Below are 25,870 nucleotides of genomic sequence, written 5' to 3'. Positions count from 1 at the left end.
ACTATGAAGTGGTGTATTCAGACACGACTTCAATCATACAAATGTATTACCTCAACTTCCTCAAAGCATGAGGGGGACTTGAAGAGATCTGTGTCTCTGGTGAGGTAGAGAAAGACTGAATTGAGTGAATTGGGGCCTGAGGTGCAGTTCAGGAAAGAAAATAGTAGTTTAGACAAGTGGTTGTGCACATAGATTCACAAATCCCACCAGAACATGGAGCTGCTGACCAAGTAATTAACAAGTAATTAACAAGATAACGATACATTTGTTTATTTATAAGAACATTATTGTCGACTGACTGTATGTTGAGCAAATAGTGGACCCAAATGCAGACAAAAAACTGAATGTAGAATGAATAAAAAGCCCTTTGTTAAGGGTGATTATATGAGTACAAATAACAAGATAAAGTGAACAGGGACGAAAACTAAACTAAAACCTAAACTGGAAGAAATTAAACTATGACAACTATGACAAAAGACATGAACATGATTCAGGGCAGGAGCATGTGAGAAGCTATGAGGAAAAAACATGAACATGGAACATGCGCAAGACCTGAGTTGAATCGTGAAATACGTGAGCTTAACGTTACGTGGAGGAAAGAAACACAGATGATCTGACAAAGACTGAATGAAAACACACAGACTAAATACACAGAGGGGTAATGAGGGAAGTGGAAACACCTGGGGAAAAGCTGGCACTAATGAGCATAATGACATCACAGGGAAAAAAGTACAACTAAACACATTCAGCATAGAAGACACAGGACACCCAAGACTTTCAAAATAAAACAGGAAACATGACAACACAAACCTGTACCCCTGGTTTCCTAAAAGAAACTTCTTATAAAATGTAATACACAGAGCAAATATGAAACACTATACATTAGTTTTTATTTGATTTTAACTACAATAATAAAGACATTACTACGTTAGCATCAGAGTGTTAATATTGACATATAAAGACTAGCATGAAGCTTATGTACATTTTGACGTTGACATAATCATTGTTTTTGTCTTTTAAACCAAAAACACATCAAATGTGAGAATTATGCAGTTTTCAGTTCAGTGCAAACAGCAGATTGATCATCAAGTCATGAGCTAACAGGGTAGGCAAAACATCAGCTGTTAAAAAGTTATAAAGTTAAAAAAGTAAAACCAAAAAAATGTTACTTTAATCCTGGTGATACATTGATCGTTATTGTTCATCATGATCTTCATCCTCAGACACTCCAGTCATAGATGATCAGACTCTCTCATTTTTGTCTCAGTTTCAGCTGCAGGAGGAACAGAAACTTAGTGGGACTTTTTTTAAAAGCAGAATTTAATCCCATATAAGCAGTGTTATACAACAGTGGCACTTTCTATTGTTGCCATGAGATCTAGCTCTGACCTCTGACCTCATTAACAACAATACGAATCCCTGATGATAATTGTCTGTCTTTAAATCATGAATATTTTCTTCACTTAATGAACATCAACATACAAACATGCCTGAGGTCACTAGCTGAGCCACAACCAAGGGTCTGTTTCACAAAGTGTAATGAGTTGAGAAGCTACGTTACACCACTGTGGTCAGTTGGCATCTACTGTCCAACTGGAGGAGGCTGCAAATGGAAGACGTGAATCTTTCACAGCAAGAGGCTAAAGTGTTGCTGCTGCTTTTAAGTTATTTTCAATCAGATGTATCTATCACCTGATTTCATACTTGAATTATTGTTAGACTGACAAAATAAGTTTGGAAAAATAGTTTTATGATTGATTTTTTGACATTTGGTAAGCAGCTACGATGTTGTATTGGACCTCTGACCCTGTGTGGAAATTGAATATATTATTCTAAATATATTTTTTGTTTTACTCTTACCTTGAGTCAACCTTTGCACATGGATATACACAGTATCAGTATACCAGTGAACAGGATGAACAAAAAGATTGTGTATGCCAGCCTGGGAAGAGATATCAGAGGAGGAGGAGGAGGAGCAGTCGTAGATGGAGCTCGAGCTGTGACACAGAAAAAGTTTTGTCATTATTTTTCCTGTTTAGGACCAAATGTTACATGAAAAGTAAATAAAGAAAATCCATCGTTCATGTAGTGGTGAAGAGTTTGCTGTGTAAATGGACTAGCTCTTATAAAGCACTTTTCTACTCTCATTGAGCACTCAAAGCACTTTATACAACTTGTGTTTTAGTCAGTTTTTATTTGAGTTCACTACTGAGAATGCAAAACACAGACCCTGAACATTTTTGGGACCCTAAAAATGTTGGGACACTGTATGTAAGTAAATCTAATGCAGTGCAGGCCCATCTTGGGCCTAGTGAAAGGACGAGATAGGAGGCTCCTTCTCATCTGCCGGAGACGAGGCTGGTGTGGACCTCGCTCTGGAGAAGGGATTCCTGGACTGCTGGTGGACCCGTAATAAACATCTGGCATAATTACACCAGGGAATTATAGTGAATATAGAAAATTGTATTTTTATGGGTTTTAGAATTGTTTTATTTAGTCTCCATTAGGATTTTAGTATATTGATAACATTTTATTGCGTATGTTTTTTAAGAGTTGGTTTTTTTTTTGTCTGGAAATAAACTGTTTCCGATTAGACCTGCTTGTGCCCTTGGTATTTGACTTGCTTGCTCCCCTTGTATTTAAAATAATCATTCTACTCAGCATGGCAGTCTGGCGCATCAGCTTTCGTATCCGCATTACATAGGCAAAGAGGAGGATGAGGGTTCTGATTTATAGTTTTACTCCTTGAGTACTGGATACCTGTTCCTAAAAGCCATCAGACGAAAGCTTCATAAAACTTAATATCATCACCTCTCACTTCCAGCCAAACCTCTGGTGACTGTCCTTTAGTGGGATGTTCACACTTGTAGGAGGCTTCGTTCTCCTTGGACACATGGATAAAGCTCAACCTTCCTTCAGACGTTTTTTCAATAACAGCACCATTTCTGTAGAAAGCAGTACTGAAATTGGACGTAGACTCCTTTGCATATTTTTCCTTATAGGAGCAGTTTAGTGTCACACTGTCTCCCTCAGTCAGAGGAACAGCAGGACCCTGCAGGATGACACCAGCTGAAATGCAGAGAGAGAAACTGTGGTCTCTGACTCTGGTTTTTGTCCTTGGTTACAAAGTTGCAAAATGTGTTCATTTATTTTTACTTAAGATACAACATCAACAATCTGACATTACTTAGCAAGCTTACTTGTCACTGTGATGTTGATGGTGTTGCTGCACTCCCTGCTGTCAGACTCACACCAGTACACTCCACTGTCTGATGGGTAGACACCTTTGATGGTGCAGAATGATCCATTTAATTGGCCCCAGGTCTCACATGAAACAGAAGACCTTGTGGAGGTGTTTCTCTTCACTGTCCAGCTGCTGAAGCTGCCTGGCACTGCACAGCTCAGAGTCACGGTTTCATAATAGAAGAAGACTGACCTGCCTGGATGGATGCTCAGAGTAGCAGCTGCAGGTTCAAAAACATCAGGTCGAGACACATCAGTTAACATGCAGTAGACTACATGCAGTGTGTCGAGATCAATGACATGAACATCAGAGAAGTAACCTGTACTGATCATAAGTGCTAAAAGAGACGGGAGACTCACAAAAGATTAACATGAGAGTCAGAATAAATATTCCATTAGACCAGCAAATATGAAGAGACGAGCTACAACAACCATTATAACTAAAATTGGATCAAGATGTATATTATTCTGCTGTACATGCTTATATATAGGGATGGGTATTGATAAGATTTTCACGATTCCGATTCCATTTTCGATTCTGTTTAACGATTCGATTCTTTATCGATTCTTATTTTTTAAAAAGGAGAACACTAAGGTCGATTAGCTTAGAACTTTGTTTTATATCTTCTCTTTGAACAAGATAGAAATTTAGGAGTAACATGGCCTTACAAACCCAACAGTGAGATCTTAAGAGATCCAGCCTATGGCTCTTCAATGTGGTGTCACAGGGACCCCGGGGAAAAAAAATTGTAAATGTAAAATAATAAAATAAATAATCTTCTGTAGCAATAACAAAGTATAACATAAATTATTCTGTAGCAATTACACAAGAATATCCAGTAATGTCCTTGCCTACAATTAAACACATTCACTTACCGAAAATCGGGGGCATCTGCTGTGGCAAATGGGTGCAAGCCTTTGACCACAAACTTAGTCACTGCTCGGTAACATTAGTCTATCCTGGCCTGAAAGGAGACGCTACCGGTAGACTGCAGCGAGAACTGCCAGCGAGCGCCAGCCAGACTCTGTCTCTCTCATCATGGTCACCTAAACGCACAGTAATGGGAGTAATGGCAGATAAGACAGATCGCGCTAACATAATATGCACTGTTAGTTGATTATTTACCTGCCGCATTAACGGGAGAGGACGTGCAAACGTTACCGCTGCTGCTGGGTTGAGATTCACGAGTCCGGAGCGGAATTAAAAACACGACATTCATTTAAGGGCATCGCGTGTTTTGTGAGCAAATGCTTTTGCATATTCGTGGTGTTTCCTCCCTTAAATGAAGTATCTACTTTGCAAGTATTGCAAGTTGCCCTGTTGTCATCCTTTCTTGTAAAGTATAACCAAACTTTTTAGCGTTTGAGCCGCCATGTTTCCTGCCAGGTAAATGACGCTCCGCAACGTGGTGACGTCATTCAGGGCGACTGGAATCGATAAGGGAATCGTTTGCAAAAATGGTAAACGATTCCAAGGAATTGAAACAGTGGGAACCGGTTCTCAACAAGAACCGGTTTTCGATACCCATCCCTACTTATGTATATATATATATATATATATATATATATATATATATATATATATATATATATATATATATATATGTCACGGTCTGCTGGGCTGTATCATTGGAGGGGCAAACTAGCATCCACTGTTTAGCATTAAAGTACAGTCTAGTGTTACATGTTACAGCTGCAGAGTCAGAACTACACTTTCTCAACTGTTTGAGGCTTTAAGAGCGTTAAAAATAATAAATGAATCAATGCAGTTACACAGTGGAGACAGAAGACAAGAGGATTATTAATGTTCACACTGCACTGAAAAAGGCAACTCACAACCAATAAACCCATGTGTAAAATTAACTAAAAGTAACATCTGTAATAGAAACACATTGATTTACCTTTAACAAAATCCAAACAGTGAATGAGAGTCCACAGTGAGAAAGTGAGAAGAGACTCCATGGATTTCATATTATAGAAAACAATATGAAAAACAAGTCCACAGTGTGTGGGAGAATAAAACATTTGTTTCTTCCTTCTTTAAATCAACACCCGTGTTTCAGTTTTAATCCCTGAATAAAGGAAGTGTGCTCAGATGGACAGTTTTGCTTTTAACCCTTTAAGACCTACCATAGAACCAAGTCCGCCAGAGCTTATATTATATTTTTACATGCTGTGGAGCCATTTTTGGGAGCATTTCAAGTTGCTATACATCAATACAACCATTATATTTATAATATTTAGCTGTCAGTTTTGTAACCTTAGTCATGGCACATGTATTTATATTTGTCCACATTTAATTTGTGTAGATTATAATATACATGTGGGCAAACAGACCAAAGGACAACTTTTACAACAGGGCAATAGCCCTAATCAATGCTAACAGCTGAACTTATTGGCTACCTCCCTGTACTTTTTTGGGGGTAACAACAATAACAATAATAATATTTAAATTTATAACAAGGTATAATGATAACAATAATGTGCAATAACCATACACTTCTTCTTCTTTTTATTACTCAAGTTACTGTAATAAATACATTTGCACTATGTGTTGTACATAGTGCAAATGTGGGACAGTTTTTCCAATTTCATTGTACCATGTATGACTGTACAAAGAGTTATCTTATTTTACATTTATGTTGCATATTAGTTTTTGCAATATTATTTTTTTTTATATTTAAATAGTTCATTATCACTTATCTTACCTTATAATTTATTTGTGTGACATAAGTTATTTTTTGTGGCACCTTGTTGGAGGTAATTTTGGTTCATCCATAATGTTTACAGTAGGAATGTTTTTGAAGTGTAACATGTGTCATGTGCATCAGGAAGATAACAGAGTAAAACGTTGAGTGCACACTGTCTTCCTGTGTTGGTGGTTATTATAGAGGATATTTCTTTCATATTTCATCAGGAAAGAGCTGTCTCTGAGAGAGATCTTAAACATTTAACGGTCCTGAAACTATCAAATGGCATGAAGCAGAAAGCCTCGCTCATGTAAGGTTATTAGCCCTGGACTTCCTTATATGAACAAAATGCAATGGAGTACACAATTCTAGCCTCTTATGTTCAATACAATTTTGTTTTGCTTTTGAGACTCAAATGATTCACAGTGGTAATTTACTCAAGTGCTGTGCACAACAAGCGAGTCCTGTATCTCATGACATTTGTATTATGTCTATACTCATGCAGCACATTGTGAAACATGCTGTGGTTGCTGGACTGTTTGCTCTCCTTTTAGTTGTGGTGAGAATCACAGAAAATTGATAAGGTCAGAAATCATAAGGACACCCATGCCTCACACGTTCTTTGCTTACAAGGAGAGTAGCAGATGCTGCAGGAAGCTTAAACAGTAGGCAAATAGTTGGTTCTTATGAAAGAAAACCATTTCTTGATGTGAGCTGGAGTGGTAATCATTTCCAGAGCCTTGGCACCACAGTAGCATGAACATTTTAAAACAAATTCTAAAATCAACTGGGAGCTAATAAAAAGAGAATAAAATAGGGATGATATGAGGTTACTTGCTATAGTGTGTCAAGAGTCTGGCTTCAGCATCGTGTATTGCCTTGAGACATGAAAAGGACGATTTATCTAAGCCAATAAATACAGGAATACAATAATCTAGGTGCAATGACACAAATGCATGAACAAGTTTTCTAGTGTAGAAGAGGAGGTCACAATTAAGAAATGTTCCTTAAATGAAAGAAACAGGTACATGAGATCAGTTTTATATGTGAGTCAAAGCCCAAAGATGAATCAAATATTACAAACACTGGTCTTTGCAGAAAAGGAGGGAATGACTTGAGTGATTCTTGAATTAACATCAGGAGGTGCTACAATGCTAGCCTCAGTCTTGCCAGAGTTTAAAAGAAGGCAGGAGTCAGTCACTAATCTGGGATAAACAGGGTGGACAACCTGTCCAATCGGTGAACCTCAGCATATATAGCTGAATGTTATCAGTATAGGAATAATAAGAATGCAAGGAAAATACTGAATAATGCTAAACTAAAGGAATGTGGCCAGAAAGAAACTGAAAATAATCATTAATCCAGGATCGAACCTTGTATAATCATCAATAAGTCATTAGATTATTGTGTTTTATTATGCTTACTATCAAGGATTTAGGCCTTCATTTTTGTCATTTTCCCTGTGCTCAGAGATGAGTACATGCACAGCAAGCTACAGATATGTTTCCTTGTATTGTAATTGTCATGTAGAGAAAAATCTTAGTTTCCTCTTACTTTACTGTATACAAAGAGAGTACTAAAAATATTGTTGGCAGAAAGACAGAAAGTAGTTTAAAAAAAGTTGAAATTATCATATCATGCTCACCCAATCTGGCAGCACATTTAAACATCAGGGAGTAAATACAAATTGTACAACACATCTTAGGTGTAATGGTCTGGTAACTGGTCAAGATAACTTGTACATGCATACAAGGTAGAGAAAAAATAATGCATATAACTGCTTAAAATATGTGTATGTGCCACAAAAGAAGACGGACATGTTTGCTTGAAGCTTTATTCCTCAAAAAAGAGCAAACACCATCACACATCAGTGTGTGTTTTATGGGAGTTTCGTGCTTGAGTGTCAGTCCAACACTGTCAATTGACGATATTCTTGGCGCAAACAGATGGCAGACGATATCCACACCATGCATCAAGCCAGCAATTTGAATCTGCAAGATTCAAGAGCAGAAATCATTCAAATGTTACTCAAATGAAAAACCTAAAGAACCAGCCTTTATGGCTTATATATTTGATCACTTCAACCAGTCATACACATTAAGCACTCGTTGATAACTGTTTTAAATTACCTCGAGAACTCATCTGCAGACAGTTCTCGTAGTAACCATTGCTTGGCTCTCCCCAGCACCATTTTGAAAAAGAGGAACTGGTCCCATCACTCCAAAACCAAGTACCCTTGTAGAAGACAAAATTTGAAAAAAAAGTACTTCAGACATGCCTGTGTGTAATCCTAACCAACAGATCAGCTCACTTTAATGCAACCACGCATAACTTTCTGTATATCTAACTGGCAAATCTCACATTAGGCATATTATTTACCTGGTTAATAATCTCTAAAAGGCAGATCCTCAGATCTCCACCCAAGATTGTTGATTGACATTTTTGACATAATATTGTAGGTGGGAATTAACATTTTCTTTTGACAATATACCTTGAGTCCTTTGCTTCCTCCAATCCAAACTGGCGTGTTGCCAAACAGCTGCATGATCCTTTGGTGCTCCCAGTAAGTGTGCACTGATGCAAGGTTTGCCCCCAAGCCCCAGCAGTGTCTCTTCAATGAAGAGGGACAAAGCAGAGGTTTTTTAAAACAATGAGTGGTTCAATCAGGTGTTAAAGATGATAAAAGTAAAATAAAATTACCTTAGCAGAATCCCAATTCATGGGTGTTTGATTGTAGGTAAAGCAGCGACTACCGACTTGAGTCCAACCGTAAGGACACCGGGCTTGATTCCAACCATCAGGACAATAAATGCACCTCTTGACCAGGTGACTCTTGGCTGTGGACAAATGAACAGTTGTACATGTGTCTCTGGTTAATATCTTATTTTGTATTACTTTTAATTATTATATATCCAATAACTGACAAGTCATACAAGTAACATTTGAGAAATAAACAATAATTAAAGGTTTGGTGGTGTACTGGTGTGCAGTTATGTGTATGAAGTACAGGGTGTTGTCTTTCCTTCACGTTGATAGATTGATATATATATATATAGCTGTATGCTTTGTATCTATTAAGACAATATAATTAATTGTAACAATGGTAACTTATATATCTTATCTATTATTTTGGATTCAACATGACATTAGTTATTGAAAATCTGGAAAATGTATTTCACTTGTGGGCATCAATCCCTTTGCTTTAACTCTCATAAATAAGATGCATATGTTACTATTAATTTGTATTTTTAACTACACTCATATGTAAATAATTGAAATTATACTGCCATACTCACCACCAGCCGTGGTTACAGCTATCATTGCACAGAGAAGTGCACACAGAGTCAGCAGCTTCATGGTGATGTTAGTGTCTCTGTGGAAAAAAAAAAGCTACTATCAATTCAATACAGAAAGGATGAAAAAAATCTGAGTTTGTCACAGAACATTTACAGAAATAACCTGGAACTATCAATAAAACAGCAGTGACGTGCATGCTGTTTTTCATACTCTTCTTGTATGAATAGTGTGTTAAAGACAAGCTGTGCTCTGGTGAAAATACACTGAAACCAGTGTTATTAACAGCATTTGATAGTCTACTATTATATAAAAAATTCTCTTTGGACTCGCAATAATTAGCAATAATTCCATTCAAATATTTCTCTCTTCATGTGTTTTCTTTCCAGAAAACAACATATGACTGCAAACAAATATTTTCAAACCATTTCAGATCATTCATCCTACAATAAAATTGATAATCAATGTTTGTAACATTAATTTAACGTCACAATTTGTTTTCTGTTTTCTGCTGATGTAAACAACCAACATGGTTTACTTAACTCCTAGTTTGACTGTACCTGAAGCCAGGAAGGAAAGAATGAAGCAGCTCTCCAAATAAATGGAACGGTCTCCAAATTCCAACACAGAGTGGCAACAGTCGCGGTCCAGGAAACAGTGGGACACAGTTTCTCTCTGAGTGCCTGATTTTTAAACTGTGACCTGCATATACGTCAGTGACGTCAACAGAAAGAGGCTTAAATTCATTGGAAATAAAAATATAGATTCCATCAGTGACGTTACTTTTATGACTTTCATGACTAAGTGAAATGACACATGAACTCTCTCTTACAGTCAGCAGCATCACCCTCATTACTGTCTTTTTCCTGTCCAAGCCCTGCTGTGTTTTTCATATTGACTCTGGCAGAGAGCCTAAGCTCTTGGGGAAGTGGATCCAGGTGAATCATCTTTATGGATCCTGTTGTGTCTTCCAAAAACTTTCTAATTTTAACAAAGAAATAGTTATTCTCTTTTTTTATTTTAACCGTCTACCTCTGATTCACCATGTGTGAATGACGCAGAGGGACTTTTGAATGTCCCTTTAAGACTTTTTTCACCTCACGTTTTTGTTGTTTAGTTTTAATGTTCTTCCTCTTTATATAAAAATTGAAAGTCTTCATCCATTACAACATCCTCCTCCTCCCACACTGACTGAGTTACTATGAAAGAATTTAGCCTGTCTGTTCCTTCATTCCACCAACAACCGTTTCACCACCAGAGATGGGCAGTAACGCGTTACTGTAATCCGATTACTTTTTCAAGTAACGAGTAAAGTAAGGGATTATTATTGCAAAAAAGGTAATTAGATTACTGTTACTTTCCCGTAAGCACGCTGTGTTAAGCAACAATGGATAATATATCGAGCGTGGGAGAGAGTATGAGCGTGCAGTGTTTAAAGCGTGGAAGTACTGACCTTACTTTGAGTTTGATTCTGTAAAAAGTGACAAAAACATTAGCGTCCTCTGTTCACTGCGTGGGAAGAAAACTTCTTTTTACAGCGAAAAAACCCCCTAAACTTCCAAGCAAACACAGAGTGCGCAACGACGTAATGGGAAATTCACAGAGAAACTCCCGGATTCTTCCACTGACATAACCGCTGCGGCTCACCTGCACCAGGGCAAACATCCGCCTGCTAAACAGGTGAAAATAGAGCAACAGGACCACTGAGTCTTTGATTTTATTTATTTTCTGCTGTATTTTACTTGCATCTATTTGAAAGAGTGAGTGTAAACACAAAATAAATCTTATTTTATGTGCAGGAATGTGCAGAAAATAGGTTTAAATGTTAAACTAATTTCTTCCAGTCAGAGAATGTTGCATATAATTTATTTTTTGCTTGATGCATAAAGTTAAAAGGTTAAAACTAATAAAACAAGTTTTAAAAAGAGGTTTTTCATTTGAATACATTTTATATGATGCATTATGCAGAAAAGTAGAATTGGGCTGAAAGATCTATCGCTACCTACTCAGGGTATAAATCATGTTATAATAAGTAACTAAGTAACTAATTACTTTTGAAAATAAGTAATCAATAAAGTAATGGGATTACTTTTGGGGGGAAGTAATCATTAATTAGTTACTGATTACTTTTTTCAAGTAACTTGACCAACACTGTTCACCACATTGCATGTAAAGTTCTTTCAGCTTTTCACTCTTTTCCTTTTTTATCACTTACCTTGTGCCTTTTTCCATATCTACATTCATCTGTTTGTTACCTACTTGTTCAGCTGTCTCTACTTGGGATGCTCCCCCATCCCGCATCTGAAGCATTTCATATTTTCAGATACTATATGAAGAACAAAGTAAAAGTTATCGATTCAACCTTGAAAAGCAATGCTCAATTCTTTATCCCCCGTGAGAGTCATTAAAACCTGTATTTTAAAGGAGAAAACAATGTTTTAAGCAAGGAGATTTGCAGCCAAGAAGCATGATTTTAATAGCAGAGAGGAGCTGTGCATGCTTAGACAACTCCTGCTTCGTTTCTGATGAATGATGGAACACTGGTGATTGTAAATGGACTAGTTTTTATATAGCACTTTTTTTATTGTACTTGAGCACTTGAAGCACTTTACACAACATGCCTCATTCATCCATTAATGCAAGAAACTTTTGTCTATGCTTTCTGCCTCTTTTTCCTTTTTTTTGTGTTTTCTACTTAGCATTCACCACCAATCTTAACATGCTTTATCCAAAGCACACTCTCTGCTAAATCACCCATAATTATATTCAGAATGTTCATTTACTTTGTTTTTAGGGCTTCTTTATCTTATCTTTTCTTTATCTTTCCATTCTGGACTTTCTCAGCGTGTGGGTTTAGCTACTCAGTATCTTGCCGGAGCCTCATTTTGCAATGCCACACCCGATCAACTATCCAACAGCCAAACTAAACTCCTTCACTGAGGAGTGGTGAGTCAGGTGCTCCTGACCCGAGCTGGTAGCAGTTCCTCAGAAAAACCTCAGACAACCTAATGAGCAGCACGATGGAGTCATTCTGCATCCCCAGACCCACCCGTATACCTCATCCACTCAGAGAATGAGATCAGGTATTCCCTAAAGCAGTTATTTAAACAAAATACAACAAAACATTTCTATAAATCAAGAAACAATTAAAAAATGTCTTCATGTGAGTACTAACTTAAAGATAAGTTTCCTTTTTTTTTTTTACTGCATCTGAAACCAATAATAAAAGTCTGTAGAAAAAAATAATGTGGAAGTGGCCATAGTCCTGGAAAGGAAACAATGGAATTGAGTTTGGAGCACACACATTTATAAAAACATCTTTTTTTTTATTTTATGTAGTGTGACCTGCAATTACTTTATTAATGGCAATCAAAAGAGGAGTAAATTCATTGGAAAATAAAATACAGGTTCCACCAGGGATTCTGCTTTTATGACTAAGGAAAGTTTCATCACACCAGTCGGAAATTCTGATCAGAAGCATTATCCTCAGTACTTTGTGTTTCCCGGACAAAATGTAGTTTATTCAGAACCACCAGGCTAAAAATAGAGGCTGGGTTTGAAACAGCAGTTACTCAAAAAAAAAAAAAAAAAAACAACCACAGGACTGCTGCTCAGGGACATCAGTGCATCACACTTTAAAACCAGAGTCTTCCTCAGTACCTTCATGCTGAAAAGTACACTATACCAATTTGGTGTCAGGTAGCAAATGGATTTGATTGCTACTGGGTAATTGACTTTACATTATTTGAAAAAAATAATTACAAAGAATCACATTCTGATTTTATGCATATTACATGTTCAGATACTAGAAACTGGTGGAAAATTGAAATGTATTAATGGACCAATTCCTATGCCATTTTCCAGGTTTTTGTAGATCCTTTTCACGCAATGAACGTTTACCAGAGGTTTGGTGCATACTGTTTCTGTATTTGTTGTGTTGGACTGCAAAAGAACAGGCTTTTTTCCTGGCTTTGTCTTCAAACAATCTTAGTTCCTCCTGCCACAGATCCAAGCAGATGTGATGAACAGATGAGGAGAGAGAGGAGTTCAAGTCAGCATCAAATAAGTGCTCTGACATCTTGATTTTAAAGTGATGTCAGTTAAAAGAGGTGGTGCACATACATTACTTTTTATTTGATTTTAACCATAATAATAGAGACAAACATTACTACATTAGCATGAGAAGTGCCAGTATTGACCTATGAAGCCTAGCATGAAGCTTATTTACATTTTGACATAATCATTGTTTTTGTCTTTTAAACAAAAAACTCATCCAATGTAAACTTTATGTAGTGGGACCTTTTTTAAAAGCAGAATTTAATCCCATATAAGCAGTGCTATACAAAAGTGGCACCTTCTATTGTTGCCATGAGAACTAGCTCTGACCTCTGACCTCATTAACAACAATAAGAATCCCTGATGATAATTGTCTGTCTTTATCTGCTGTGACATTTGTGCTGAAAACATCAATATCGGTCTTCACTTAATGAACATCAACAAACAAACATGCCTGAGGTCATCTGATGAGCCACAACCAAGGATCTGTTTCACAAAGTGTAATAGACGGAGCTCGAGTTGTGACACAGAAACGGTTTTGTCATCATCTTTTCTATTTAGGAACAAATGTTACATGAAAAGTAAATAAAGAAAATTGACATTTCATGTAGTGGAACAAGATTGCTTCTAAAAACTGTGGAACAACTTTAGAATAGGTGCCAAGTGCTGTTACGTTAACTTTACCTTCCTCACTCTTTTGTCACCACCATGGTCCTTCCTCCTGCACATCTCCTGTGACTGAGAGGGCTTGTTACTAGCTGTGCTGGTACTACCCTTGATGGTGCACCAGTAGCCCTGACAGCTAAGATGTTGTTTATTTTACACATTTTTCTGCACGTATTGTGAGTTTATTTTTATTTTCCTCTCTTAGGGAAGTGCTCAGTATGGCAGATTACCAGTCCAGACCTGGCTCTCATCTGGCATTTCATTACAAACAGGCTGTCATGGAAATCAATGCATGGACTGAGGAACAGAAATCACTGAGTGCAAAGACAGTGCACAGTGTTTTGACAAGTGTAGGATAAAGCTCTAACATACAAAGAAGAAGCCATGATGCAAACACGACCCAGAAACATCTTCTCTGTGCTAAAGTTCATTTAAAATGGACTCAGGTAAATCAGGAAACTACTCCCTGGTTGGATGAATCAAATTGGAAATTATTTAAGGAAAACATGGAACCTTTGACCTCTGAAGAGAAGCAGGGTGTGCATTTGTGCCCTATGGGACTGACAGTTTGCACATCTGAAGAGGCACGATCAATGCTGGAAGATATCTACATGTCTTACCACACCACAACTTATTTGCCTTTGTCAAATCAAAGGCAAACCGGGAGTTAGGGAGCATTGTTGTGTAGGTGGGTGAAAAAGCTTAAAGGTTAATCTGACTCTATGGTTCAAATGTCTGACTGAACTATATGCTGCTGTGGTGCATTATGGGTTACGTAGGCACCAAAACTGAAACAGGATGATGACTGTTCTGATTTTGTTTTTACTCCTAGACTACCAGATAACTGTTCCTAAAAGCCATCAGATGGTGCAGGAAAATTCATTTAATGTTGATGGTGTTGCTGCACTCCCTGCTGTCAGACTCACACCAGTACACTCCACTGTCTGATGGGTAGACACCTTTGATGGTGCAGGATGATCCATTTAATTGGCCCCAGGTCTCACATGAAACAGACGACCTTGTGGAGGTGTTTCTCTTCACTGTCCAGCTGCTGAAGCTGCCTGGCACTGCACAGCTCAGAGTCACAGTTTCATAATAAAAGAAGACTGACCTGCCTGGATGGATGCTCAGAGTAGCAGCTGCAGGTTCAAAAACATCAGGTCGAGACACATCAGTTAACATGCAGTAGACTACATGCAGTGTGTCGAGATCAATGACATGAACATCAGAGAAGTAACCTGTACTGATCGTAAGTGCTAAAAGAGACGGGAGACTCACAAAAGATTAACATGAGAGTCAGAATAAATATTCCATTAGACCAGCAAATATGAAGAGACGAGCTACAACAGCCATTATAACTAAAATTGGATTAAGATGTATATTATTCTGCTGTACATGCTTATATATAACAGTCACGGTCTGCTGGGCTGTATCATTGGAGGGGCAAACAGGCATCCACTGTTTAGCCAACAGTACCCTGAGCTACTAGGATAAAACCCACAGACCCATTTTATTCCCCTGATGTTCCACAGATCTGAACTCCAACTAAGAACTTCTGTGATTTCCAAAAAGTACCACAGAGTGTCAAAACACTCAGAAGTCTATGCAGTTACACAGTGAAGACAAATGATAAGAGGATTATTAATGTTCACGCTGCACTGAAAAAAGCTCATGACTCACAAACCATAAACTCGTGTAAAAAGAACTAAAAGTGACATTTGTATAAGAAACATATTGATTTACCTTTAACGAAATCCAAGCAGTGGATGAGAGTCCACAGTGAGAAAGTGAGAAGAGACTCCATGGATTTCATATTATAGAAAAAAACAAGTCCACAGTGTGTGGGAGAATAAAACATTTTGCCTCTTTCTTCTTTAAATCAACATCCATGTTTCAGTTTTAATTCTTAAATTCAGGAAGTGTGCTCAGATGGCCAGTTTTGCTTTCTACGGTTTTAAAGGTTACTCAGTGAATGTCCCCAAAGTTTCTGTCAGCAAAAATAAGAGCTGTCTGACTTAAGCCACTTCAGTGTTTGATTATTTAATTACTCACCAGAGGGGACGCTGGGTCATCTTTTATGAAAGGAACTTTCTAAAACAACATTATAAGTATTTTAATTACTTTATATAAAATGTTCAGATTGCATTAAAATAAGCAACAAGTGTAAAAATGCCCACAAGGTGGAGACAGACACAATGCTGATGAGGACATTTGTGAGACTATTTTTCAAATTTTTTGATGTCAAAGGCACATCTGCCTGGTTACTGTTATTTCTTCATCCCACTTACCACAGCAGATAGTTAATGCCAGGTTACAGAGTAACACAAGAGTAATGTTTCTAAAAGTAAGAACATATATTTTTTTGATGTATTTAGAACAGCAGTAATACAGACAGACACTGATGCATAAAATGATACATTAAACCACAGGACAAATTATAAATTAAAGAAGTATTTGACAAATCTCTTACAACAGGTTTATAAAAGACAATATACTAGTTTGTATATACAATCCTATATAAAACAAATGCAGCCTGGAGCGTGAGCGGCACTGGTGAAGGTTTGCACTCTCAGAGTGCTTCTTCATAACATTGTGACACTCAGTTTGTCCTTTAAACATAAAACTCATCAAATGCAAAAATGAGACAGTTTTCTGTTCAGTTTATATAATTTTAGATTCATACAAAATCGAACATCATTGCTGCTGAGAGGTTATTAAGGTTGAAAAGATCAGTGTAAGACTATTGCTTTAATCCCAGTGATATGTTGATTGTTGATCATCGTCTTCCTGCACTCAAGTTAGAGATGATCAGGCCATTTCCTTTTAGCCTCAGCTCGAGCTGCAGGAAGAACAAAAACTATTTATAGTGTGACATTTTTCAAAGATGACATTTAGTCACATATAAGCTGCTTCATACAACAGCAACAACAACAACACCTATTGTTTCCAGAGAACCAGCTCTGTTTCCACCTCATTGACTGTAACAAGGATATCAGATAACTGTCTGTCAGCTGTTCTGCCACAGAAATGACTCAACAGCAGCTGGAAACTTTGCTGTGAAATGTGATGCAAACAAGTGAACATCCATCCTCGCTGCAGGAGCATGAACATACTCAGACACAACCAGGGGGCTGCATCACATGGTGTCATTTGACTTTGCACCACTGTGGATGCCCCGCTCCCCTTAATGTGGTTAGACTGAACCAAAGATTATAATAACTGTTTCTACTCTATGGTTTCACTCAGTCAAACAGTCGTTGCCTTCAGGTGACATGATGATCGTTATCTATGTGTCAGGTCTGATATCATTAGCTTGTTCTGGCTCCAAATGCCCACCAAGCAGCAGCTTAAGAAGCAAAAGTAAAATGGTGAAATTCTGACAGTGACGATGTCCAGGCCTGCATGAAAAAGAGGACATTTTAGATTTAATGGAGGGTGAAGTAAGCAGTAACCTCTACTGTAGCCTTCTGACTGGTAAATAACCTGCTCTACCACCAATACATTCACACAGACAGATAAAAAAAATGACATTTTGGCTCACAGCACTGCATTAAACCCATAAATACTTGGTGCCAAGATGGGAAACACAACAATCAGCACTGAAATTCCATTACGATTACATAATTTCATATTTCAGACCTTAATGTGAGATTTTATCATTTTGCTCATTCTTTTCAAAGCTCTTGATTTTTTTAAAAAAAAAGGTGAGGCCTACTCATTACAAGCTGTAAGGTTGGGGAAACGTGCAGTCAGCTGAGACTGAAGAAGTCACTTGGATGAGTGACCAAATGTTTCTACCACTGAAAACATTACGTCCAGATGAGCAGAATCAACTTTTTGGGTTCAAGCATCAGGTTGATGCCTGATGCTTCAGGTCTGCAACCTCATGCAGTCAGATTCCATCTTTAAAGCAACTTTTGTGCCTGATGACTAAAGTAATAAAATCCAGCCTGAACGTCATGGATCTAAAACTGAACTTCAGAAATGTATTTACAAATAGTGACAGAGTGAGGTAATGCTACTTTTCTTCAATGATCTCCCAAAGCACTGCAAGATACAGAGACAAATACCAAAACAACTCTGGAGGTTTAAGAGTTATTATACTCTCAATAAGAACGCACATTTACAGCAGTGGTTTAGCTCACTGGGTTCAGCAGGTGATGCATATGTCATAAAGCTAATACAGAAACCTGAGCTTTTACTCTGAGTTCTGCTCCCAGCTTTCATGTCTTCTCTCCACTGTCTTATTGCAGTAAAGGCCTTCCAAAAAAGTGCATGTTAAAGATCACTAAGAGAGGCGCAGCATCTGCAAGTAACCCTGCAACTAAGGTGGCACCATGTGCACGGGCTAATGGGTTAAAAGTCTGACATTGTGAACTTAATGTCCAGAGTGAAATTTTAGTTTTTGTAAAGTTTACTCATTATATATGATAATAATTCATTTTTGACATTTCTTCAGCACCTATGTCCTCTGACCCCTTTAGGAAAATTGACATAAACCAACATAATCAGAATTTTTTGAAGTTTTCTTACCTTGAGCCCACTTCCTGTAGGTGTACACAGCCAGTATGAGTATACAGGTGTAGAGGATGAACAGCAGGATGGTGCTCAAAAGTTTGGGCAGAGCGATCGGAGGAGTAGGATCAGGATCAGGATCAGGGGTGGTCACGGGAATATTATTCTCTGTTAGGAGATAAAGTTTTATCATCAGTTCTTCTGTTTAGAGCGAGCATTAAAAAATGTTAATTTTAAATCAATATTTCGTGTTGATACATATGCAGAGATTACTGTGCATTTCACAAAAACATTTCAAGGAACCACATCAGGACATGAAAAACAGAGCTTCTGTGAAATGAGTCAAAGTTTTCAGCATAAAGATATGAGATGTATGACAAACCTTATACCTGGCCTACAGTACCACTTCCTGTGGTAGAACTGCTGCATATCCAGGAAGCAGCTCATATATGTGAAAAAACCTGACACGCTTCATGTTGGTGACACGCTTCCAGTGACATTTCATTTCATTTGCTACAGTAGTTAGATTTTTCAGATTGGTTTTATAACGAAACACACAGTCATTTCATTTCTGGATAAGAAAGCAAATTACTCCATAAATATTTTAAACCAAATCTAAAATTCTAGCACATTTCTCTTTTGACCTTTTTATTTATTTTCTTTTTTAGTAGGGATGTCGGCCGGCAGTGTGTTCTCATTCTGGGACATCGATTAAAGCATTTATTTGCCAAATACCAGCTTCATTTACATCATAGTTGTGTGTTTAAGAAAAGAACTGGTTATGTCTCTAGTGTCTTCTCTAGACCCTAGGACTCTAAGACACCAGAAAAAGCATGTGATAGAGTGCAACATAGTGACTTTGTACTGTGTACTGTGTGCAGAAGTCAGGACGTCAGTGTCAGAGAAGTACATGAGAAGGGTGTTGCAGGACATGTAACAGGATGAGACAGTCATGAGGGGGATTAACAGATGGGTTTATGATGGGGTTGGGATGACATCAGAGATCAGCTCTGAGCTCCTTCTTATTTGAGATGGTGATGGACAAGCTGACAGATGAGGAGTTTCTGTGGACTATGATGTTTGCAGATGACACTGAAATTTGTATTAAGAGAGTGGGGAACAGGTGGAAGAGAGCCTGGGGAGGTGGAGGTAAGTTCTGGAGATAAGATGAATGAAAGTCCCTAGAAGTAAGCTAGAATACATGTTTGTGAATGTGGGAGACAGTGCACAAGAGAGGCAAAGAAGAGAGTGCAGGCAAGGTGCTGTGGGCAGAGATGAGTGTGAGTTATGGCAAAAGGATAACAGGAAGAATGAAAGGGGGAATTACAAAATGATAGTTACAGCTGCTGTGATATATAGTTTGGACAAGATAACACATCACTTCTCCCACCTCACAGCTGGAGGTGGGTGACAGTGGCAGAGAAAAGGACATTAAAGAAACTGCTGGACATTATGAACAATGCTGGGCATCCTCTGCACACGGCCATTAACAACCAGAAGAGTCTGTTCAGTGACAGGTTGCTTCTCCCCAAGACAAGAACTAACAGACTTAAAAACTCCTTTGTCCCACACGCCATCAAACTGTTTAACTCCTCTCTGGAGGGGAGAGGGAGGGGAAACAGGAGGACAAAGGAGGGGGGGACAACTAAGCTGTAGTGCCTCTTCACCTCACTGTGCAATACCTTTTGTGCAATACTTTTGTTAATAGTCAACGGTGCAATAGACCTCAATACTTGAAATGTGCAATTCACTTGTATTTTTTATTTTTATTCCTATTTATTCTATTTATCCCCTTTGTATATTTTATTTATATTGTCTCTGTATTTATATATGTCTCTGTATTTATATGTGTGTGTGTGTGTGTGTGTGTGTGTGTGTGTGTGTGTGTGTGTGTGTGTGTATATATACATATAATATTCTGTAACTGTAACTTCTGTCGGTGCTGTGCTTTTGGAAACAGAATTTCCCAGAGGAACCCACCCGAGGGATTAATAAAGTTTTATCTTATCTTATCTTAGAAGTGACGATAAACAGCGAGAATAAAACTGAAAACTACTTGGTTAACTTTCGATTTAGGAATATAAAACTTTAGGTTAATCAATGTCCCGGAAATGTTAAGATTTAGTTTACTCTTTAAAACTTACAGCTTTAAACCTGGCTTTCACCAGGCAGCATAGAGGGGTAGACATACTGGTGCATTATGGTGATACAAGTTTTGCTAATAAGTTGTGGTCAGGTTTATACAAAAAACATCCCATTTAATCACCAAGTTATAATTGAAACTGCTTTATGTATGCAACAGTATTTATAAGCTGTCAGACGAAAGCTTCATGAAATCTAACATCATCCTCACCTCTCACTTCCAGCCAAACCTCTGGTGACTCTCCTTTTGTGGGATGTTCACACTTGTAGAAGCCTTCGTTCTCCTTGGACACATGGATAAAGCTCAACCTTCCTTCAGGCTTTTTTTCAAAAAAAGTACCATTTCTGTAGAATGCAGTACTGAAATTGGACGTAGACTCCTTTGCATATTTTTCCTTATAGGAGCAGTTTAGTGTCACACTGTCTCCCTCAGTCAGAGGAACAGCAGGACCCTGCAGGATGACACCAGCTGAAATGCAGAGAGAGAAACTGTGGTCTCTGACTCTGGTTTTGTTCTTAGTTAAAAAAAAATTGCAAAATGCGTTAATTTTATTTTTACTTAAGATACAACATCAACAATCTGACATTACTTAGCAAGCTTACTTGCCACTGTGATGTTGATGGTGTTGCTGCACTCCCCGCTGTCAGACTCACACCAGTACACTCCACTGTCTGATGGGTAGACACCTTTGATGGTGCAGAATGATCCATTTAATTGGCCCCAGGTTTCACATGAAACAGAAGACCTTGTGGAGGTGTTTCTCTTCACTGTCCAGCTGCTGAAGCTGCCTGGCACTGCACAGCTCAGAGTCACGGTTTCATAATAAAAGAAGACTGACCTGCCGGGATGGATGCTCAGAGTAGCAGCTGCAGGTTCAAAAACATCAGGTTGAGACACATCAGTTGACATGTAGTACACACAGTGTGAGAAGATCAATGATATAGATGCTGAAACCTTTTCTGCCACTGCACAGATTCAAACCAGCGACCGTTTTGGACAAAAGTTTCCACAAACTCAACATTGCCAAGAACGACATGGTAATGTTAGGCTTTTAAGCCCCACGCCCCGCTACCAGGGGTAAAAAGGAGGAGCTCACGTTTAATCAGTTATAACACGGTGTCAGAAATATAAGTCCGAACATGTGCGGTATCCACAAAAACCTCTGAATCTCAGTTAAAATCTCATATAAACCATTTCTACAAAAACTAAACAGAACGAAAACAAGTCATGATTAAACCAACAGTTACGTAAATGTCCGCTAAACAAACAAAACCAAACAAGAAATTCTCCAGACTTTATGTAACCAGCTAAAGAAAGGTGAGTTATCTTCCAGAGATATCAACGATTCCAAACACCAAGTTTCACAACACTCTGACCAAAATTCACTGAACGAGCCGCAAAAGAAGACCACAAAAACACAGAAAATGGCTTACTGTTCAGATTTCGCAGTTAGCTCTTAGCCACGTGATTATCAGCAGTTTCCAAGGCTAACTAACCGCATCAGAGCCATTTCCGTCAACAACCTACATTTTAGACCCACCTACAGACACGTGACTGGATGGAGGTCACATGTAGTAATTTTGGGGCCACGTTGAGTTTGGCCTTGCAAGTTCTGATTGGTTGAAGTGACAGGAACGTGGAATCATTACTGTGATTCTATTGGCTCAAACGATTAATCATGCAAATTTACCAAAAGAAACCAAAGTTACAGCCCCTCAGAATTTAAAGGGCCAGAGGCCAATTAAACGCTACATGCGCATGGCAGAAAAGGGCCATTGCCATGTAAATGTGTGGTTAATTCTTCAAAAATGTATTAAAAAAACAAGCATTTTTAAGCAAAATTAATGAATTTCTGCTTAATTTTATTTTGATACCAAAATTGTAAGCACAGCGTTTGTATTTGCGGAGAAATAATCAATTAATTTTGGGTATTTCATTTTAGAGCAGGAAGCTCAGAAACCACTTTGGGGCTCAAGATTAATGATTTCTTTGAAATGTTTTCTTTCCACTTTAATCTCTAATCTTAACCTTATTCCATTTCAAAAAAAAAGTAATTGGTTGCACAAATTTGAATTTATTTTCGATTTTCTCAAATCTGCACTGCACATCAAAAGAATACTTTCAGGTTCAATATACATACACTTAAATCTTTTAGTAAGTGACACGGTCAGCTTTTCATGGTTGATCATGATTAACTACAACTGGTACTTTATGTCTGTCAGCACTAACGGACTTGTTTCACAGCGTTCATCAGATTAACCAATACTCAAAAAATGGGAAAGTCCAAAGATCTGAATGAAGATCTAAGAAGTGACATACAAAGGCACAGACTAAGACACGCGAGCTTGACATTGGGACAGAGGGGGAAACAGACATGGGAACAAGACAAAAAGAGAAGATGGAGAGGACGAGAGACATGATGGGCTGTGGAGAACACACATGGATGCACATGAAGGACAGATGAGACAAGGATGAAACACAAGGAGGAAAACCTGGGACAACTAAGGGAGACAAGACACAGAGAGGGGGGGGGAGCGAGACCACAGAAGCCGAGCAGACATAGACATGAGTGGGGAAAGCTGTAAACTCAATGACATTAGAAGAACCAAAACTCAAACCTAAAACGTCTTAGCAAAGCAAAAAATCAAACATCAACAAATATGTTAACCTAATAAAGTAACCTCAAAGAGCTGGGTCAAAGACCCAGAAACAAAACATTCTGCCAATAAGAAAGTTCAAACTTCCCATCAGAGTTATGCCTGCAGCTTGTTGTTGGCTGTCACTAATATTTGTTAAATGTTAACCAAATATTTCAACCTTTTTTTGTTTAGTTTTTTAAAGTCATTAAAGATGTAAGAACAGTTGAAGAAACCATTAAAAGCCCACAATTACCTCAACATTCACTCCCCTGATGAGTGTATGGAAACTTCTGACCATGAATGTTCAAGAAGGGTTAATGTTAGCTTCAGGGAAAACTAATCCATGTAAATATTCCACAATGTATGAAGTGATGGGAGTTAGAACAACCATGACAGCTGATGTCGCATTAACATGTACGAGAGGAATTCAAATTCAAAATCATAAAACGCACAAAATCAGGAATCTGCCCAGCTTACAGGGGCTTAGAGACAGATTACACCCGAGGACTCAAGTCATCAGTCCATCACAGAGCTAAACATTCACAGACAACCATCCTTACCTGTGAACAATTAAAATAACTAGTTAACCTAACAGGCATGTGTTTGGACCGTGGGAGGAAGTTAGACTACCAGGAACTCACACAGTCCAAACAAAGACACAAACTCCACTCACAAGACCCTTTAACCCTTTGGCTCTAAGCCAACACGGCTCATTTCTCAAATGATTTACAGAAGAAAAAAACAAATATGCTTTCTGATGTTCACAAGTAAAGTGTTTTAAAGGATTTCAGAAACTGCTTTTAAAACTTTAACCATCATTTAAGAATTGACTCATTGCAAATGAGAAAAACTGCATGCAAGCTATAAATGTAAAAACAAACAAAGATCTGTTGTTGACAAATATGAAATAAAAAGTCAGTTTTCTTACTGATCATGAGGCAGACTGGTGCGATCATCATCCTGTTTTAAAGATGACTTTGTTTGAAGTCTGAAAAAAATAATTTAAACCACATCCTGCCAAAGCCTTCTCACACCATGCACAGCGCACACCCACAAAATAACATAAAAAAACTCATCAAGTACCCTATGCTGGACCTGCAACACCTTTGCATTTATATCTAGAGACCATAAAGTCTAAATGTCTTCTTTATTTCTGTTCCTTTAGAAAAAGTAGTTGAATGTGTGGACTGTAAAACAGAGTTTTACAGATGGAACATTTTCTGTATTAATATTACAAATATAAGCCACGGTTACATAAACCAGGCCTAAGGTTGTGCATGTGCACATTGGTATCTCTACTAAAGTGTAACAATCAATTCAATTTTATTTATACAGCACCAAATCACAACAACAGTCGCCTCAAGGCTTTATATTGTAAGGTAGATCCTACAATAATACATACAGAGAAAAACCCAACAATCATATGACCCCCTATAGCAAGCACTTTGGCGACAGTGGGGGGGGGGGGAACTCCCTTTTAACAGGAAGAAACTTCCAGCAGAACCAGGGTCAGGGAGGGGCGGCCATCTGCTGCGAGGGGTGAGAGAAGGAAAACATGCTGTGGGAGAGAAACAGAGATTAATAACAAGTATTAGGTGTTCTGGTAACGCCTAGTGGTAAATCCCGAATAAATCTTGCCAAAGGCTATTTGAGGCAACCAAGTCTTGCATACTTTATCTTGGCATTTTATGCCAATTTTGTATTAAAAAGTGGTCAATAAAACGAATAGAACAAGAAAATAAAATAAAATAAGTTGCTCATCACAACTTTGATGTCAAGTAAAACATACACAGATTGTCTAAAAAGCTGCACTTCTAAGAATTGATATTAAATGTCTTAAGCTTGCATTGTACCCAAGGATTCTGTAAAATATTTACATACTGTATACAAGATGTCAATACAGTGCTCAGAGGCACCAGGTTAAAAACTATTAACACCAAGATGCAGTTTACCAACATCTCTGTGCAAATTTGTGAAATAATAGTCTACTAAGGCCTATTAAGAAAGAGATCACAAAAATCACCAAAATCAAAAGTTTATTTCAAGGTAATTTCGCAGTCCAAATTAAAATCTGAAGAAATTCTCTCAGGGCATTGTGTGTTTATGTGGACGAGAGAGTCACACAGCGACAACAAAGAGCATAATGTAGTGGTTATCCCGAGCATAAAAGTATGTTTTGTTGATATAGTGCAATGTAAGAGCTTATGGAGTTTTCAGAGTCTAGACAGTCAAAAATGCTCATTGTGCACACAAAAACAGATATCAATCTGGATAGTGGTTAATTCAACAAGGACACTATTGGCGTGTCCAAAACCATGGGCTGTATCCTCCTGAGGACCTGGCCTTCGTGGTCTACGTGGGCCGGGTCCTCAGAAGGTCCAATAGGCCGGACGTAAAGGCCGGACAGTCTAGCCTACAGATTTGCGCCAGCGCTGTCTCGCTGGAGTTTAATCAACTCGGCCGTCTGCTCCTCGCTATCTAAAATATAACAGGACGATTGCGTAAATTCCCGACCATCTCACACTTCTGTTTAATCAGTTTTCTGTTTGACGTTTATTCAGCTGTGTGAAAACCCCGGAGGAACCCACCCGAGGGATTAATAAAGTTTTAATTTATCTAATCTA

At 38.1% G+C, this 25,870-nt stretch overlaps 3 protein-coding genes across 3 annotated transcripts; all 3 read right to left on the bottom strand.

Annotated features, from left to right (window-relative positions):
- Positions 1-295: 295 nt before the first annotated feature.
- Positions 296-5,270, bottom strand: LOC146579193 (Fc receptor-like protein 5). The gene is made up of 5 exons (XM_085261750.1): positions 5,145-5,270; positions 3,201-3,464; positions 2,812-3,069; positions 1,861-1,997; positions 296-1,273 (listed from the first exon to the last, which is right to left on the bottom strand). Exons 1-4 carry the CDS (start codon positions 5,266-5,268, stop codon positions 1,867-1,869), a joined length of 777 nt encoding a protein of 258 aa, XP_085117876.1. The 5' UTR covers positions 5,269-5,270; the 3' UTR covers positions 296-1,273; positions 1,861-1,866.
- Positions 5,271-7,804: 2,534 nt separating this feature from the next.
- LOC146579192 (type-2 ice-structuring protein-like) lies at positions 7,805-9,843 on the bottom strand. The gene is made up of 6 exons (XM_085262177.1): positions 9,788-9,843; positions 9,230-9,306; positions 8,634-8,770; positions 8,425-8,544; positions 8,063-8,168; positions 7,805-7,924 (listed from the first exon to the last, which is right to left on the bottom strand). Exons 2-6 carry the CDS (start codon positions 9,288-9,290, stop codon positions 7,851-7,853), a joined length of 498 nt encoding a protein of 165 aa, XP_085118303.1. The 5' UTR covers positions 9,291-9,306; positions 9,788-9,843; the 3' UTR covers positions 7,805-7,850.
- Positions 9,844-16,005: 6,162 nt separating this feature from the next.
- Positions 16,006-24,356, bottom strand: LOC146579191 (Fc receptor-like protein 5). The gene is made up of 5 exons (XM_085261797.1): positions 24,175-24,356; positions 21,210-21,473; positions 20,818-21,075; positions 18,483-18,632; positions 16,006-16,788 (listed from the first exon to the last, which is right to left on the bottom strand). The coding sequence occupies exons 1-5, from the start codon at positions 24,203-24,205 to the stop codon at positions 16,748-16,750; spliced, it is 744 nt and encodes a 247-aa protein (XP_085117923.1). The 5' UTR covers positions 24,206-24,356; the 3' UTR covers positions 16,006-16,747.
- Positions 24,357-25,870: the final 1,514 nt, after the last annotated feature.

Source organism: Mchenga conophoros, linkage group LG3 (genome assembly GCF_057382185.1).
Source record: "Mchenga conophoros isolate Kocher_MC1m ecotype Shallow Benthic linkage group LG3, M_conophoros_male_GT1.1, whole genome shotgun sequence".
Lineage (NCBI taxonomy): Eukaryota > Metazoa > Chordata > Actinopteri > Cichliformes > Cichlidae > Mchenga > Mchenga conophoros.
This window is presented reverse-complemented; position numbering and strand designations above follow the sequence as displayed.